Source organism: Chelonoidis abingdonii, chromosome 3, assembly GCF_003597395.2.
Source record: "Chelonoidis abingdonii isolate Lonesome George chromosome 3, CheloAbing_2.0, whole genome shotgun sequence".
NCBI lineage: Eukaryota > Metazoa > Chordata > Testudines > Testudinidae > Chelonoidis > Chelonoidis abingdonii.
This window is the reverse complement of record NC_133771.1, coordinates 70,229,035-70,246,766: the sequence shown is the minus strand read 5'-3', so window position 1 is coordinate 70,246,766 and position 17,732 is coordinate 70,229,035. Positions and strand designations below refer to the sequence as shown.

General features: G+C 39.6%; 1 protein-coding gene across 3 annotated transcripts in view; it reads left to right on the top strand.

Annotated features, from left to right (window-relative positions):
* The window catches only part of RARS2 (arginyl-tRNA synthetase 2, mitochondrial), a 61,683-nt gene that overhangs the window by 24,742 nt on the left and 19,209 nt on the right, over positions 1 to 17,732 (top strand). For 2 of the 3 annotated variants that reach the window (XM_032771839.2, XM_032771837.2), the window contains 7 exons: positions 1,331 to 1,407; positions 8,615 to 8,773; positions 9,833 to 9,939; positions 11,200 to 11,295; positions 12,465 to 12,525; positions 15,837 to 15,913; positions 16,484 to 16,608. In XM_032771839.2, coding sequence (XP_032627730.1) covers positions 1,331 to 1,407; positions 8,615 to 8,773; positions 9,833 to 9,939; positions 11,200 to 11,295; positions 12,465 to 12,525; positions 15,837 to 15,913; positions 16,484 to 16,608 — 702 coding nt within the window. The remainder of the gene's footprint in view (positions 1 to 1,330; positions 1,408 to 8,614; positions 8,774 to 9,832; positions 9,940 to 11,199; positions 11,296 to 12,464; positions 12,526 to 15,836; positions 15,914 to 16,483; positions 16,609 to 17,732) is intronic. The other variant, XM_032771838.2, reaches the window with a different exon arrangement.

Here is a 17,732-nt window from a genome sequence, read left to right as displayed (position 1 = left end):
ACCGGGATATGCTGTCACAAGGCATCCTGTGGAACCCTAGATGTAGTTTAAAGCTATCTTTCCACAGTGGAACCGTCGGAGTGGTGGTAGGGAAAACACCTCAAGTGAATGCCCTTTTGGGTTCTGCCGCCCCAGCTACATGTGCTGCAATATATGGGCACCCTAAGTAGTTCTGTTTTCTTGCTTTTATTGGGTTCAGGCAGACCCTTCATGTCAATAGGTAGAAATTGTTATATTTAAATGCCAGTGTATGGGTTTAAAAGAAATCATCATAATAAGATTTTTTTTTTTTTTTTTTTTGCAATATTGTAAGCCTTGTGGTTATAATCAACTGGGGCTTGAAAAATCCGTTCTCATACTCACCACTTGTGGAAAATAGGAAGCTTTCTCTAGAGAGTAGGGGGGCAAATGCCATCAGCTTCTGCAGAATAGAAGAATGCATAAAAAAAAAATGAAGGACACAGCTCACTGATGCTATGACTACTTTGCAGCACTAAATCTGACTGAACTGGCTGATTCAGATGGGTTTGCAGCAGTTTTGTGTCACTAGAATAGCTGCTGTAGCAGACTGTTGACCTTGGCCCTAAGTTTTTGCCCTTACGGCTCCAGAGGAAACTTTTCAAACAAGAAATGAGCATTATCCTCATTCTGTAGACAGGAAGCCCCAGTGTTTGTGCTGTGGCTCATATTTTTCCTAAGTGGCAGCAGAGTGAAAGCTGACCAGAGTCTAATCGACTTTCTCTGTTGGGAATGCTGAAGAAACTGATAGTTTGGTCAAGTTCACTCTGCTCCCCTTTGGCAACAGGAGAGGTGGGGCATGAGAGCTATTCACTGGGAAAAAAGACTCAAAACAAAAGTAGTGGAGATGAGACTCTTGGAGTGGTCCAGAGGCTGGTGGTGGAGTAGTCATGGCAGCCATATGACTTTGGTGTGAGGAATAGGGAGGCACCTTCTTTCCAGCAGACATAGGGGATTGGTGTGTGGGCTTCAGATTTCAGACAGCTTCTAGCTAAATGCTGATGTGAAAGATGGATCCCTGAAGCAGATTCCAGGTTAGGAATTCCAGCAGCTGTGGTGTTGGGAGGTACTTCTTATTAGAAGGATCAGCCCTGTCTTTTATACCAATCTTTGTCTATTATGGTTTTTCGAGCACTGGAATAATCAGTTTCTTTTCTGTGTCTATTGTGGCAGACACAATTATGTTTTTAAAATATTTTGGCATGTTTTCCTTTCATTATTTATAATGCTAAGATACAGATTTGGTTGTACAAAGCTTTTAATAGTGGTCTGTTTTCTAATGTCCCATTTTATTAATTATTATTTATTCTAGGTTTACTGGGAGCTGGTTTCCAACAGTTTGGCAATGAAGAAGAGCTACAATCCAATCCTTTACAACACCTCTTTGAGGTAAGTTGATTCAGAAGTTTTCAAATAATATTAGCAATATTCTTTCAACATAGTTATTAGCTCTTATATCTATGAAAGCATATGTCTTCAAAACAAAAAGCTTTAAAACATTTGTACTTGAGCTAAATTATGCTCTACTGAAGAAGAAAAAAAAAGCAGCATTTATAGTGCTAAAATACCTTCTGTTCTTAAGAACATGAGAACTGCAATACTGGGTCAGACCAATGGTCTGGCTAGCCCTATATCCTGTCTCTGAGAGCAGCCAGTACCAGAGTTTCGGGGGAGTGTACAGAGAGGACAGTTGGAGTGATCTACCCGTCTTCCCCTCTTGGCTTCTGACAGTCAGAGGTTTAGAATCACCTCAAGCATGGGATTGTATTCCCTGATCATCTTGGCTAATAGCCATTGATGGACATATCCTCCATTAACCTATCTAATTCTTTTTGGAACCCAGTTATAGCTCTGGCCATCACAACATTCTCTGGCAATGAGTTCCACAGGTTAGTTGTATGTTGTGTAAAAAAGTACTTCCTTTTGTTTGTATTAAACCTGCTTCTTATTAATTTCATTGGATGACCCCTGGTTTGTGTATTACGGGAAAGGGTAACTAACACTTCTTTAGTCACTTTTTCCACACCATTCATGATTTTATAGACCTCTGTCATATCCCCCTAAGTCACTTTTTTTCTAAACTGAACAGCCCTAATCTATTTAGTCTCTCCTTGTATGGAAGCCCTTACAGTCCTTTGATCATCTTTGTTGCCTTTTCCTGAATCTTTTCCAGTTCCACTATGTCCTTTTTGAGATGGGGCTACCAGAACTGGACACAATATTCAAGGTCTGGGTGTACCATGGATTTATATAGTGGCATTATGATATTCTCTATCTTGGGAACTATTAGGAAAGGGATAGAAACTAACATTCTGTTAGCCTTTTTGACCATTGCTGTGCATTGAGCTGAAGTTTTCAGAGAACTATCCAGGGTGACTCCAAGATCTCTTAATTGAGCAGTAACAGCTAATTTAGAACCCATCATTCTATATGTATAATAAGAATTATTGTTTCCAATGTGCATTACTTTGCACTTACAAGTGTTGTTTTTCATCTGCTATTTTGATGCCCAGTCACCCAGTTTTGTGAGATCCCTCTCTCACTCTTCACAATCACCTTTGGATTTAACTATCTTGAATAATTTTTTTTATCATCTGCAAACTTTGCCACTTCACTGTTCACTCCCTTTTCCAGATCATTAATGAATATCTTGAAAAGCACAAATCCCAGTACAGGCCTTGGAGGTCCCCTTTGTTTACTTTTCTCCATTGTGAAAATTGACCTTTTTATCTGTGTCTGTTCATTTTGTTCTTTACTGTAGTTTCTCTCAGTTTTGCCAGAACTGAAGTTAGGCTTATTGGCCTGTAATTGCCAGGATTGCCACTGGAGCCCTTCCTAAAAATCGGTTTTACATTGGCTACCTTCCAGTCATCTGGTACAGCAGCTTGTTTTAGCAATAGGTTACATACTACAGTTAATAGTTCTGCAATTTCATATCTGAGTTCCTTCAGAACTCTTGTGTGAATACCATCTGCTCCTGGTGACTTAGTACTGTTTCATTTATCAGTTTGTTCTATCACCTCATCTATTGATCAGTCAGTTTGGGACAATACTTCAGATTTGTCACCCAAAAAAGAGCTCTCATGTGCGTATCTCCCCTACATCCTCTGCAGTGAAGATCAATGCATTTTGCTTCTCTACAATGGCCTTGTCTTCCTTGAGTGCTCCTTCAGCACGTTGGTTGTCTAGTGGCGACACTGCCTGTTTGGCAGACTTTCTGCTTCTGATGTACTTAAAAAGACACTTACTGTTAGAATGGTGTCTCTAGCAAGTTGCTTCTTGTCAGGAGATGCCTGTGTGCCCCAGACCAGCATTATCACCTAGTGGCGAGTATTCAGGACCACTTTGTCTAGTGGCTACAGTTCATGGACGTGTTTCCCAATGTGGAGAGTCAAGGGCTGCTGTGCCTCGTGGCTATAGTCTACGATAGCATTGCCCAATGGCAAGAGACAAGGGCTGCTCTGCCTAGCAACCATAGTCCATGTAGCGTCATCCAATGGCAAGAGTTAAGAGCCGCTTTGCCTAGCAGCTATAGTCCCAACAAGGAGGTAGGATAACACAGGCCCCCACCCTATGTTCTGACCCAGGGCCCTTCAGAGCAGTAGGTCATCTATGTGGCGTAGGGTCTGGTACCTTACTTGTACTCCCTGGGTCACTTCCTGCCCCTGTACCTCCGGTGGTGCCACAGTTCTGTCTCGGGATCCCTCCTGGTTTCCTCCCAGGATCGTCTCCGGAGCCCTGGGTGACAGTGAGTTGGCACTCTCTGCTCCTGCGATCAATGGTTTTCCATCAGCTTGGCTTGGAGGCTCGGTCCTGGTGGCTTCTTGACAGGAAGCTGCTGCACCCAACCCCTTTCCTCCTCAGTCAGCCTAGCCTGAGCTGAGCTGCTCCCTTTTGAATGCTCCCTACACTGGGATCATGCCCGGCAGAGGTGAGGGGTGTGGCTTTCTGCTTCCAGAGCAGCTCCTTAACTCTCATCTCACTAGTGTTGAGTTGATACACCTCATCACACTTCTCAAATTCTTTGTTGGCCTGCCTTCTTATACTTTTACACTTAACCTACCAGAGTTTGTGCACCTTCCTATTATCCTCACTAGGATCTGACTTCCAAAATGTAAAGGATGCCTTTTTGGCTCTGACAGCTTCCATTACTCTGCTATTTAGCTGTGGTGGCTTTTTTTTTTTTTTTTTTTTTTGGTCCTCTGATTGATTGTCTTTTCTGATTTGAGGTCTACATTTATTCTAAGCCTCTATTATGGAGTTTTTAAGTTATCCCCATGCTGCTTGCAGGCATTTAGCCATTGTGACAGTGCCTTTAAATTTCCATCTAACAAGTGTCCTCATTTTTGTGTACTTCCTCTTTTTAAAGTTAAATGTTACAGTGGTGGGATGTTTTGGTTTTATCCCCCATACTAGGATGTTAAATTTAATTACAGTATGGTTGCTATTACCGAGTGATTTAGTTATAGTTAGCTTTCAAACCAGATCCTGTGCTCCTCTTAGGACTAGGTCGGGAATTGCCTCTCCCCTTGCAGATTCCAGGACAAGCTGTTCCAAGAAGCAGTCTTTTATTGTGTTTAGAAATTTTTATCTCCGCACCACGCTCTGAGGTGACAATTACCCAGTCAATTTGAGGATAGTTGAAATCACCCATTATTATTGCACTTTCTGCTTTTGTGACCTCTCTAACCTCCCTTAGCATTTCAGTCACAGTCACCATCCTGATCAGGTGGTTGGTTAGTATTTTCCTACTACTATACTCTTATTATTCAAGCATGCAATTTCTCTTCAGAGAGATTCTGTAGCACAGTTTGTTTCAAGTAAGATTTTTACCTTATTTGGCTCCATGCTTTCTTGTAACATATAATGCCACACACCCACTAGTGTGGCCTACTCTGTCATTCCTATATATTTTGTACCCTGGTATTACCATGTCCCACTGAGTATCTTCATTCCACCAAGTTTCCCTGATGTCTGTTGTATCAATATCCTCATTTAATGCCAGGCACGCTACTTCACCTATCTTAAACTGCTTTAAACTTCTAAATATTCTTTTTATTATTTAATTCACACTGGAAAACATGTGAAGATGACAATGTTTGTTTTAATTACACCTTAAGAGCAACTTTAGGAAGAGGATCTTAAACAAGATCTTTAATCTGAATGCAGGCTACCATGGATGTGTGGTGAGAAGTGATTGTCACCATGCGCAGTTTCAGAATGCTCTCCTGGCTGTGCAAAATGGGCTTATCTTTCTTTACGATTGTAAAAGTGAACCGGATTCAATACATGTCCTAGGCAGCTTCCATCAGCAGGGATTCTGTTGTGCCCTTGTTGATGAAGGTTAAAGCTGTCCTCTCCTGGGCAAATGGCCTTTCTGGAACACAGGGACCAAGCTGGTACAGCAGTTTGTGTCTCCCTGCACCGGAAGAATGAATCTGACCCCTTCACTGCACAATGGGCTCTTCAGACTTATGAGGACAGATTATTTGGATCAAACAAATCTCCTTGCCAGTTCAGAGCAGATTGTATTTTAGGATTCTGACTCAGTCCATCCAAATGTATTTCACATGCAAACTAGTTCTTCATTTGATCCTTCTCTCCACCGGTTTATATAGAGAACATTACTATTGACTACATTGTATGCCATGAGCAGAGAGCCTCACTGAGCCTTTGTAATATGAATACATGGTCTGCTAGTTTATGCATGCAATCAGCCATCAGAAATGGTCAAGTATAGATTTAAGGCACTTAGCAGAACAATTCCAATCATTATGGAGTTGGTCAGGCACAAATTTTGAATTGTAAAAAGTTCCGTGCCCCACTCTTTAAAGGTAAATATACCAAATGTATAGTGCTATTCAATAACGATTCATACATTCTGATATGGAGTTGTATGTATCATATAGAGTCAATAATCTAATAAAAAGCTGAACTGCACTTCCATCTGTATTGGGCTGAAGATGGCAGCTGCTGCTAAAAGCTGACATTCTAGTAGACTAACCAGACATTATGTCATGGGATGATTTCAAGTAAATATAGTTGTTGGCTCAGACATAAGGTGTGTTTGAGTATTTCAGTGCATTCCACCCAACTGTGTATTATGTGCACAGAAATATGTACTGTTTATACAATAGCATAATGGTTCTGGCTTCCAAGCCATTCACCTCCTTTGACTTTTAACAATCCATATATATTTTCTCTTTCCCCTTGGGCTCCCTCAGTACAATTGATAAATAGCTCTACGTACATGAGATAAGAGTTAAAGTACTAACTTCAAGGTCCTGCCATTAAGAGACAACCTAGCCTAGAACATAATTCTTGCATAACCTTTATTATTTAGTTTGAATTTCTCTCAATCAACAGAAATGGTGGCACTTTTTCTTTCTTTGCAAGTTTCCAAATAATTTGGTACACCTCTCCCCCAATATAATGCCACCCGATATAACACGAATTCGGATATAACATGGTAAAGCAGCGCTCCGGGAGGGGTGGGGGCTGCGCACTCCTGCAGATCAAATCAGGTTCAATATAACACGGTTTCACCTATAACGCAGTAAGATTTTTTGGCTCCTGAGGACAGCATTATATTGAGGTAGAGGTGTATATGATTTGTACTGATACCCTGTAGGATTTACACATTAGACAATGAGATTTCTTATATACAGTTGAGTTTTATTCAAAATTAGGCTATTTGAATGTGGTATAAGATAGGCATTGCAACATTAAGATATCTTTGCTTGATCATTCTTTCCCTTGATTTGATTAATGAATTAAATACCTAGGCTTATGGTGAGATGGCCCAAAATCACCTTCAGCATTCACAGAGAGAAACATTCAGTGCAGGTGTGGTGATTTCTAATGAAGCAGATTTTTTTTATTAAACCAAAATACAATTTCTCAAATACCCACAATCTTAGATTGCTATAACTGTTTAACTATGCCTCTGATTTATATCTGCAATTGATGCAGATTTATATTGTACTGTATTGCAGTGCCTTTCTGATATGTATTGAAATGCTATATATGATACATTGGACTGGTCTTCCCCGCTGTTATTTAAAAGGAAAAATACATTGGAAAGATTTTTGTGTAATTAAGCATATAAGTGAAAATCCCTTCTAGTCATATGCCTGGTCTGCACTGGGGGGGATCGATCTACGATATGCAACTTCAGCTATGAGAATAGCATAGCTGAAGTCTACATATCTTAGATTGACTTAGAATCACTTACTTCGCGTCCTTGCAGCGCAGTATCGACAGCCGCCGCTCCCCCATCAACTTTGCTTCCACCTCTTGCCAAACTGGAGTTCAACAGTCGATAGGAGAGCAATCGGGGATCGATTTATCGCGTCTACACTACACACGATAAATTGATCCCCGATACATCGATCGCTACCTGCCAATCTGGTGGGTAGTGTAGACGTACCCATAGTTGCTCCTTAAATTCTGGATGGGAGTCAGATGTGGTTAGCCTTTCACAGCTGCAGTTAATGTTTACTCTATAAAATCATCAACAAGGAGGGAAAAACTGAATGTGTTCAGTTACTATCCTTCCATAGAAAGGGTTAAATCTTCTCCGAGCTTAAATTCCATTGTCTGTGGCTAGGTTGTGGAAACCTTAATCTGCTCTCAAATTTGAGACTTGTTGGTAATACTGTCTGGTTAATTCAGTATCTCTGAAATTCAAGACACATAAAGGGGGAAGGGGAAAAGTTCAAGAATGTTTAGCTGATGAGAGCATTTTTACAGGCTGAGACCACTACAGCAAGATATTTTGGCTAAACTCATGGAATTGTTCAAACAGGACTCTCGTAAATTGGAGTGTTAATGTCTCACTAATGTTGCAATAATTCAGTGGCCTAACAGGGTTAATTTATAAAACCTGTCAAAGTGGGACAGTATTCCATAAATGCTGACCTGTGTGGGTCAAAATATAAAATTAACTGTCATGGTAAATTTATTTTTAACCAGCATTTTTATAATTTTGCTTTCAGAACTTTGCCTTTGATTTTCTAAATGCTAAATGCAAAAAATAAATAAAAATCACTCTGACCTGAATCTACTTCTGGCCTTTGGCAACTAAAGGAATACAGTATCCAACCAGGGAAGCCAATGTCTATATACGCTAGCAGTGTTGAATGCAGCACACACTTCTAGCAAATTGACATATGGGCTCCCTCAGTTAAACAGCATGCCAACCTTTTTCTTTGGGGTTTAATTGACATGTGCCAATGATGTGATCAACAATCTGAAATGCATCCTGGTGTAAGACTCTATCATTGATTTCTTTACATACAAATGAATTCTTCCATATTCTGTTGCTTTGGGTGCTTCAAGATTGGGATAGTAACAGAAACAGCATCCGAAGTAACAGCAATAGAAGTAGTAGTTGTGGGTTTACAATCTGGATTTTCGAAAAAACTAATAGTTCCCACAGTTGAGTCTAAACTGTACAGCTCTTAAAAATAAATGGTGTGTTCCTAGTCTCACTCTTCTGTGCTGTTCTTGTGGACCTTCCTGTGTTTTCCACTTTTATTTTCCTTTGAAGGGAAGATTATATTTATTGTACATTTTCCATGCCATTGTATTTTAGGTATATGTCCAGGTTAACAAAGCAGCAGAAGAAGATGAGAACATAAAGAAGCTGGCACAGGATTTCTTTAGAAAATTGGAGGCACGTGATCAGCAGACACTGTCAATGTGGCAACGTTTTAGAGACTTCAGTATTGAAGAGTATGTCCGGATTTACAAGGTGCCAAACCATCAGCTGTTGTCTCTATGCAGTCCTAGGATAATCTCCTTTCGTCCACTGTTCCATGACACCAATCATTGACATCTGCATAGCACTTTTTCATCCCTGAAACTCCCTCAGCACATCACAAACTAAATACATACTCTGCTGAAATTCAGTCACCCTTGGAGTGGAGGGAGCCAGCAGGAGCTCAACCATTTCACCTTTTTACAGTATGTTTTATAAGAGTAGGGAAAGGGAAAAACTTTCCAAATATGCTGAGGCAAACACCTTTCTCTTACCAAAAGTGCCGTGGTTTATTTAATATCCAGGCAGAGCATAGTAAATCTTAGTTGCGAAGATCTTAGACAAATTTGTTTTATGAAATCTATATGACTAGACATTCGACTTTCCTTTCTCATATTCACACAATCCAAGAGAAGAGTGCTGAGCAACAAAGCAGATTTATGCCTATGTAGTACATCTTTAATAAATTCCAACCCACTAAATTAAAAGCTTCCATGTCATAAATGTAATTGGTAAATAGCTTGTTTTAGCTTAGATTAATCTAACTTTTTTATACAAAACAGCAAACATTGCAGATTCAGTTGATCATGAGAAATTACAATAACTGGAAGTTACAGTAATCAGTACAAAAGCTGTCTGCAGATAGAGTGCAGTTAAAGTGAAGTCCTCTCTCACACACTGACGCTTAATTAAAACCAGTTTCCATTCTTTTGTGGGAAAAACTTGTGTTTTATTTTCATTTATAATAAATATTTATCAAAGAACCTATCCCAGGCTCTAGACAAATGCCTTTTCTGTGAATTAAAATAAAATAGCAGCTGCTCCTCACCCAAAAAACAAAATGTAATGAACCAGAGATTAAATTAAAACCCAACATCCCTTCCTTTTGACAACAAATACTAGCTGTTCATGACTAAAATCCATCGTCACTCTCCCCATCTAGATGGCCTACAACACAGACCCATCATCTGACTTCTAGCAAATTTAAAGACTTGAAGAAAGTGTAAGTCTCACCCTAACAGTGTTTTCCTTTCTGTTTCTGGAAACGTTCAGCGTCTAGGAGTGCATTTTGATGAATATTCTGGAGAATCATTTTATCAAGAGAAGTCCCAGGAAGTTCTAAAGATGTTGGACGCTAAAGGACTCCTTCAGAAAACAATGTATGAAAGGTTATTTTGTTTTCATTATAACAGTTGTGATTTTTTTAACTCTTTGCTATTGTCATATTTCAAATATAAAAGGTGTGGTGGTTGTATAGATAGATAGATAAAAATATGCTGCTGAGTAGTTGTGGGATTTTTCCCTTACACAAGTACTTTCAGTATAATATCATGTGGAAGATGTAGAAGCAGTGGAGTTGCAGCTAAAACTGGGCATAGTGAAAGTGTTTCATGTTGGCGAAAATGGTCTTCCCGACTAATTATTTAATGGCTGGTTATGCTGTACATTAGTTATATAGCACCATAGTGGTACATGGTACTTAATAAATTGAGTTAGATATGTCCCTGTCTTGAGGTATTGACAATCTTAACGTGTGGAAATAACACTCATAAAAGATGAGCCACAAGAGTGAGAGCAGGCAATTCTCTGATATCAGCAATGGAAGGCAAGGTGAAAGAAGAGGTTATGAAAGAGAGATCATAGAAGATTAGGGTTGGAAGAGACCTCAGGAGGTCATCTAGTCCAACCCCCTGCTCAAAGCAGGACCAATCTCAACTAAATCATCCCAGCAAGGGCTTTGTCAAGCCGGGTCTTGAAAACCTCAAAGGAGGTTCCACCACCTCCTGAGGTAACCCATTCCAGTGCTTCACCACCCTCCTAGTTAAATTTTCCTAATATCCAACCTAGACCTCTTCCACTGCAACTTGAGACCATTGCTCCTTGTTCTGTCATCTGCCACCACTGAGAACAGCCTAGCTCCATCCTTTTTGGAACCCCTCTTCAGGTAGTTGAAGGCTGCTATTAAATCCCCTCTCACTCTTCTCTTCTGCAGACGAAATAAGCCCAGTTCCATCAGCCTCTGCTCATAAGTCATGTGCCCCAGTCCCCTAATCGTTTTCATTGTCCTCCACTGGACTCTCTCCAATTTGTCCATATCCTTTCTGTAGTTCAGGTCCCAAAACTGGATGCAGTTCTCCAGATGTGGCCTCACCAGTGCCAAATAGAGGGGAATAATCACTTCCCTCAATCTGCTCGCAGTGCTTCTACTAATGCAAAGGAAATGTGAAGGAGTAGAGGAAAGATTCTCTGTGCACAAGAGGAATGAGACTATTCCAAGAATAGTGGGCAGCATGAAGAAAGATCTTTTCTTTATGTATGTGTCATCTGCTTCTTTTTCCTGGATTCTGTATTTCAATTCTGGTTTGCAATTATTTCAAATGATGTTATGTGGTTGAGGTTTCTTTGTTTTTCATTTTCAGCAAGGGAACAAGAGTAGTGGATCTTTCTGAAAAAAGAGATCTCTCATTGTCTTCCACGGTAATGCGTAGTGATGGGACATCTCTTTATATAACAAGGCAAGTGTTTGTCTATGCTACATTTTGGATTTAGTTCAGTGGTAAACTCTTGTGTTATTCGCATTAGTAGTCTCTTTTAGGGATTTAAACTCTTTTTGTTATGGAAACACTACAATATATTGACTAGTCAATAATTTGAATAACTGAACGTTATAGTGACAATATAACTATGGAGAGATAGGTAGTTACTTTAAAAAAATGAAGCCTTGTTTTTCTAGATTTATTCTCTAAGAGTCCAATAGGAAATCTACGCTATTTATAGATCCTTTTTTTGGTTCTAGCTATCAACCATATAAATAGACTGAACACAAAGCTATATTCTTTCTGCTTAACAAATAATTGATCACAACAAAGATTTTAGAAGAACTTGACTAGCACTCTTATTCATGAAGCGTGATGTAGACTAGCACAGTTTGCTCTTCCATATCTTTATTGGCTCTGCAGTGCTGATAGCCTGCTACATCAATTGTTACCACCATCTTTTTGGCCCCATCATCATAGTATTTGAATTCTTCTAAAGTTTTTTAAAAATGAAATAACAGTCACTTTAGTTCATACCACAGGCTGACAAAAATCAAACTTTTTTTAGTGTTTGGGGTGTGAGGATTGTGTGTGTGTGTGTGTGTGTGTGTGTGTGTGTGTGTGTGTGTGTGTGTGTTATTGTTGAACTTCTTGAGAAAAGCTGCATTGAAGAGGTGATCTGCATTCAGTTCTGAGACTGTGGTTAGAGGTCATTCTTATCTCTTGCAGGAGTTAGCTCCATAGTCTATGTCCAGGTCCTGTGAAGGTTCTATTTTCTCTGCTCACAAGATTTCCCCAATTGTTTGACCATTTCACTGTCCCAGTAGGGATACACAGACCAGATTTGTACTGTGCAAGAAGTCATTTTTCCTACTCGCTTTTCTGACCATAATCAATGAGTTTAAAAACAACAACACTGAATTCTAAAAATACGTAATGAACAAAGACCAGATGCTCACTCTTTTGCATGAAGTATACATTGATTCATTTAACCTGGTATTCTCTCTCTGGCAGTGGCTTCAGTACAAGGTAAAACCCTCTATAATGCACTTGTTCATTTTTACAACCTTTCTACAATGGCAGGCAACCCATTCTAAATAATGAGGTGGATTTAGTTTGACTGAGAATTTCTCATTTATCTCTTCCAGAGATCTTGCTGCTGCTATAGACCGAATGCAGAAATATAACTGTGATACTATGATTTATGTGGTAAGTAACTTTAGATGCACACAACACTTTGAGTTTAACTCTTTTATTAATGCAGGGCCTCTCTTGCTCCTAGTGTGACCGTGGCACCTGGTACTTGGCATCACAACAGACACTTAGAGGGCCTCACTGCACAGCAGCTATTCCACAAAATTACACAATGGTTCTCAATCCTTTTTTAATTCATGACCCACAAAATGGCTGAAAAATCATGTGGGACTCACCATCTTAAAAATTAATTTGCTCAAAAATAGCTTTTACTCAATCAGCAGGTCATTTTCCAAATAAATATTGTTATTAAATATTGAATCAAGCTAAAAGTTGATTCTTATAATTGTTTTAGTGTATAAAAGGATATAAAATATGCTATTAAAGTCATGTTCTAAAATCCATTTACACAGAACTTTAATTTAAAGTTCCAGTATATTGTCACAAATGGGAATTTTATAGCTTGTTTATGATACATCAGTTGCTCTATTGTTGATTCATTTGGAATTGCACATCAAGAGCTGTTTAATCCATTTAGGCAATGCAGTTGCAGACTTGGAACATTTTAATGGTCTGCTGTTTTTTTTAACATGACTTCAGCAATATCAGTAATGGATAGCAGGATTACCTCCTTGTTTGCTGTGTAAAACTTCTTAGCTTTAGCAATTCTAAAGATACAGCATATGATGCCTTTAAGGTTTTTTCAGAGATAAAGGTAACTTTTGAAAACCACTTTTTAGTATATGGAGTCAGTTAATGTCCTCTGGGAAGCAAATCTACAGGTTTTTTGGCCTGCTCCTTATGATGTGTCTGGAGATGTCCATACAGCGCGCTTGGTATCATGCTTTCATTATCCAGTATAATATTAGATAATACAATGCCTTTGGAAAAATCACTGGAGCCAGGAAATGTAGAACCAAAAGCCCAGGTCTTTTTAGCTCTTCATTTTCTGGCTCCAGGGAGTTTCCATTAGCTTTTCTTCCCCTCTTGTGACATCGGAATAATGTGTTTTTCACCAATAGCAATATGCTGCTTTCCTTGTCACCAAGGAGCTGCATTCCAACAGAGAAACAATGCTCCAGAAGTTATGGATGTAGCAGTAGCTGATGCGTGCAGTTGCTTATCTATGTTTGCTCCTGTGATTGCCATGAGTTACAAGAAAGTGACAAAGTGAAAATAACAAAACACTTTGCACCAAAAGAGAATGAAGGTTGAAATCGATAATAATGAGATGGACCAGTGCAGAGTCAGTGCCCTAACATAGCCCGAGAAAGAGCACCTGCTGAAGGATATTAGTGGCCAGTCACCTCAACTTTTAGTAATTGTTCAGTCCTTATGTCTAACTTTCTTCTTCTCGCTGACATAATCCTTATGTTCATGCAACAAAAGCTGGAACCTGCGAGGTAACTAGTATGGCCATTGAAATTACAGTGTCTCTGAGAAGTTAGAAATGGAAATCACCTGCCAGGTCACCTACTCTTATCTCTCATTTGTACTCTTCTATAACAACAGATGCATGAATTACTAATTCCAGCTCTGGAAATTCCTAGCCTGGGCTTGAAAAAGAATAAAGGAGAACAAAATCATTCACTTCTTGCAGTAGTGGTCTGTCAAATATGGCCCATGGGGCTGTAGTTCAGGAGCAAACTAGAATGAAGGAGTGGTGGTGAATTCTGCCATCTTAACTAGGTGAGGGGACCTGCATCCCATGATGCCTGTAGTAGCAAGCCTGTTGTTGGGTACAGAGAGAGGCTAATTCCAATGGGAAGTCTGTGACAGTCACAGGAGAAATGAATTGAAAGATGAGGAAAGCAGCAAATGTATATTTAATTTAAAATATTAATATTTGAGAGATGAGCATTATCTGTTACTAAAGAAAAAATCAAACGCACAGCTACAAAATGAGGAATAACTGGCTAGGCAGTAGTACTCCTGAAAAGGGTCTGGGGGTTATAGTAGCTCACTAATTGAATATAAGCCAACAATGTGATGCAGTTATGAAAAAAGGCTAATATTCTGGGCTATATTAACAGGAAACTTGTATGTAAGACATGGGAGGTAATCGTTCTACTTGGCACTGGTAAGGCCTCCCGCTGGAGTACTGTGTCCAGTTTTGGGCACCACACTTTAGGAAAGATGTGGATAAACTGGTGAGGGTCAAGAGGAGAGCGACAAAAGTAATAAAAAGTTTAGAAAACCAGACCTATGAGGAAAGGTTTAAAAAAAAAAAAAAGACGTCTTTAGTCTTGAGAAAAGAAGGCTGATGGGAGACCTGATAACTGTCTTCAAATATGATAAGGGCATTAAGGGCTGTTATAAAGAGGACAGTGATTCAATTGTTTTCCATGTTCACTGAACTCTCTAACTATTAGGATAGTTAAGTAGTGAAATAGGCTTCCAAAGGAGGTTGTGGAATCCCTGTTATTGGAGGTTTTTAAAAACAAATTAGACAGATAATTGTCAGGGACGGTCCTGACTCAGGATGGGGGATTGACTAGGTGTTCCCCTTGAGGTCCCTGCCAACACTACATTCCTGTGATTCTATGAATATACAGCACGAGTGTTTAAAATATATACATTTGTCTCTGGCCCAGTGTCCCAGAAGTGCTGAAATATCACATAAGATCATAAGAATGGCCATACTGGGTGAGACTAATGGTTCATCTAGCCCAGTATCCTGTCTTCTGACAGTCAGATGGTTCAGAGGGAATGAATAGAACAGGGTAATTTCGAGTGATCCAATTTCCCTGTCACCCAGTCCTAGTGTCTGGCATTTGGAGGCTTAGGGACACTCAGAGCATGGGGTTGCATCTCTTACTATCTTGGCTAATAGCCATTGAGGGACCTATCCTTCATGAACTTATCTAGTTATTTTCTAAACCCAGTTATACTTCTGGCCTTCACACCGTCCCCTGACAATAAGTTCCACAGGTTGACTCTGTGTTGAGTGAAGAAGTACTTGTTTGTTTCTTTTAACCCTGCCCAGCATTTGTATTGATGATGTAAATCAAGCACCAACGACAGGGGCTTCAAGGCTCAGCGCTGGATATGAGTGCATCCTTTCTGATGAGAGATTAGATAAAATGTATGAATTCAAAGTTGATATTTAAAGTAGATTAATTGAAACTGTACTAAAATGATATAGAATAAACCGTTTTCACAAAGATAAAGTATTTTATCAGTAGTAAGATTCTAGAATGGGTTGATGTCAAAGTACTTATGCTATTATATCTTTCAATTCCAGTCTGTTTTACTAGATCTTAGTTCTGCTGTCTCTCTGCCTAAGCAGGGATGTCTTCTAAAATGCACTCATTTTCCCCCCTAAGACAGATAAAAGTCAACACACTCACTTTGAACAGCTGTTCCAAATACTGAAGCTCATGGGGTACCAATGGGCAGAAAGGTAGGTGTGGGCGTCGTAATTGCTACTTTTTTTATTGGGGTGGAGATATATTAAAAAGGAAAAACGAGCAGTGATGATCAGAAATCCTTTAATAGGCCCCTTGAAGCTCCTTGGTATGAACAGTAGGGTACATAAAAGCAAGAAAGAAGGAAATATTGCCCATCAAAGACATTACACCTCCGTATCTGTACACTGTGTGCTCAAACATTAATAATCTTAAGAGCTAATTTACTTTTATGAGTGTAATATTTTATATCCTGCCTCTTCTTAGCTTATTGTACTGAGTCTTCTATATTAAAGCCTAACACAGCTGCTACAAAGTACCAGTCTCCTGAGCGTGTATGAATGACCAGGTTATCATAATTCTGGTCCTTTCTGTCTAATTATAAGGTGTGCAAGGAGAGATGGTTTTTGAAGTGAGGTAATGATGACATTGCTGAGCTTTCTGTGTTGAATGATGTTTGTTCAGCTGTTACTACTTCATCCTGGTTCAGGGCCTGGCCTGAACAAACATTGCAGGCATTTCTGTTGATTAAAATATGATTTTAGATCCTGCTGTTTTCAATGCAGGTGTCAACATGTGTCTTTTGGGCTAGTGCAGGGGATGAAGACACGAAAAGGAGAGGTGGTTTTCCTGGAAGATGTTTTAAATGAAGCTCGCTCAAGGATGTTACAAAACATGGCTTCTGCAAAAAGTTAGCTGATTCAGGTTTTATTCATTTCTCTTGAAATATTCTCATGCAGATTACAATATCCCTTTCTCCTTCCCCCTCCATTACTCTCCTCCACATCCAGTAACCCAGAGCAACAGTCTCTGATCTGTGTCTTTCCACCTCTGTGATGATATAAATAAAGTAGTAATAACACTTTGCCCTTCCATAGCTAGAATCTCAAGTAGCTTTCCTGAAGCATAGAAGGCCATGTAGTGAACGTTGCCTCACAACAACCCTGCAATGTAGGGAAGTTATTGCCCCTTTTGATGGACGGGCAAGGCACTTTTATCCTACCATGATGCAGCAAGTTAGTGGCTGAGCTGGGAACAGAACCCAGGAATGAATGGCATGTAAGCTCCTAAATCACTTTTGAAAATGGAACTTAGTCTCCTCACTTACACAGGCACTTCTAAAAGTTTTACCCTCTACCCTTAATCTTGCCCTGCCTCACTTTCTCACTTGTAAAATGACAATAGTTCCCTAACTCACAGAGTTGTTTGAAGTGTTTCATTAATGTTTGAAGTGCTCAGATGCTGGAGAGGGCATTTCCAAAGGCACTTACCTGCCATCTGTTGCTTTGAAAATCTTGGCTATAGTGATATGGGCTATTAAGTATCTCATTGTCCTCGCTGTTAAGACTCTGTGCTGCCTGCATTTCCATTCTTGTATCCTCTTTTCCCTTTACACCTTCTCACAAGCCTTCTCTTCAGTAGAATCCTCTCTCCTTCATGCTCTCTCTGTTCCCTGCATATTCCTGGGGGAGTTCTGTGCCCAGAAATTAAAAATTCTGTGCATAGTATTTTAAAATTCTGTATATTTTACTTGTCAAAAATAACACTATATAATCTCACCAGTTTCAATTATTTTGGTAATTTATTTCGAAATGCCTGTCAGCAGATGTGTCTGTAACAATACAGAGAACAAAAAAGATTTCCCCCAGAAGTAGAGAGTTCAAGAAGCCTCTTTGACAACCCACTTCCTGTTTCTTTGTTATGCTTTTGTCGGGCCCTCAGTCTGGGTGTGTTACGGGTGCCAGCTGTGCACAATTGAGGGGAATAATACGTCCTCCTGGTCCTTTAGTCAATTCTCACTTTTCCCGCCCCCAT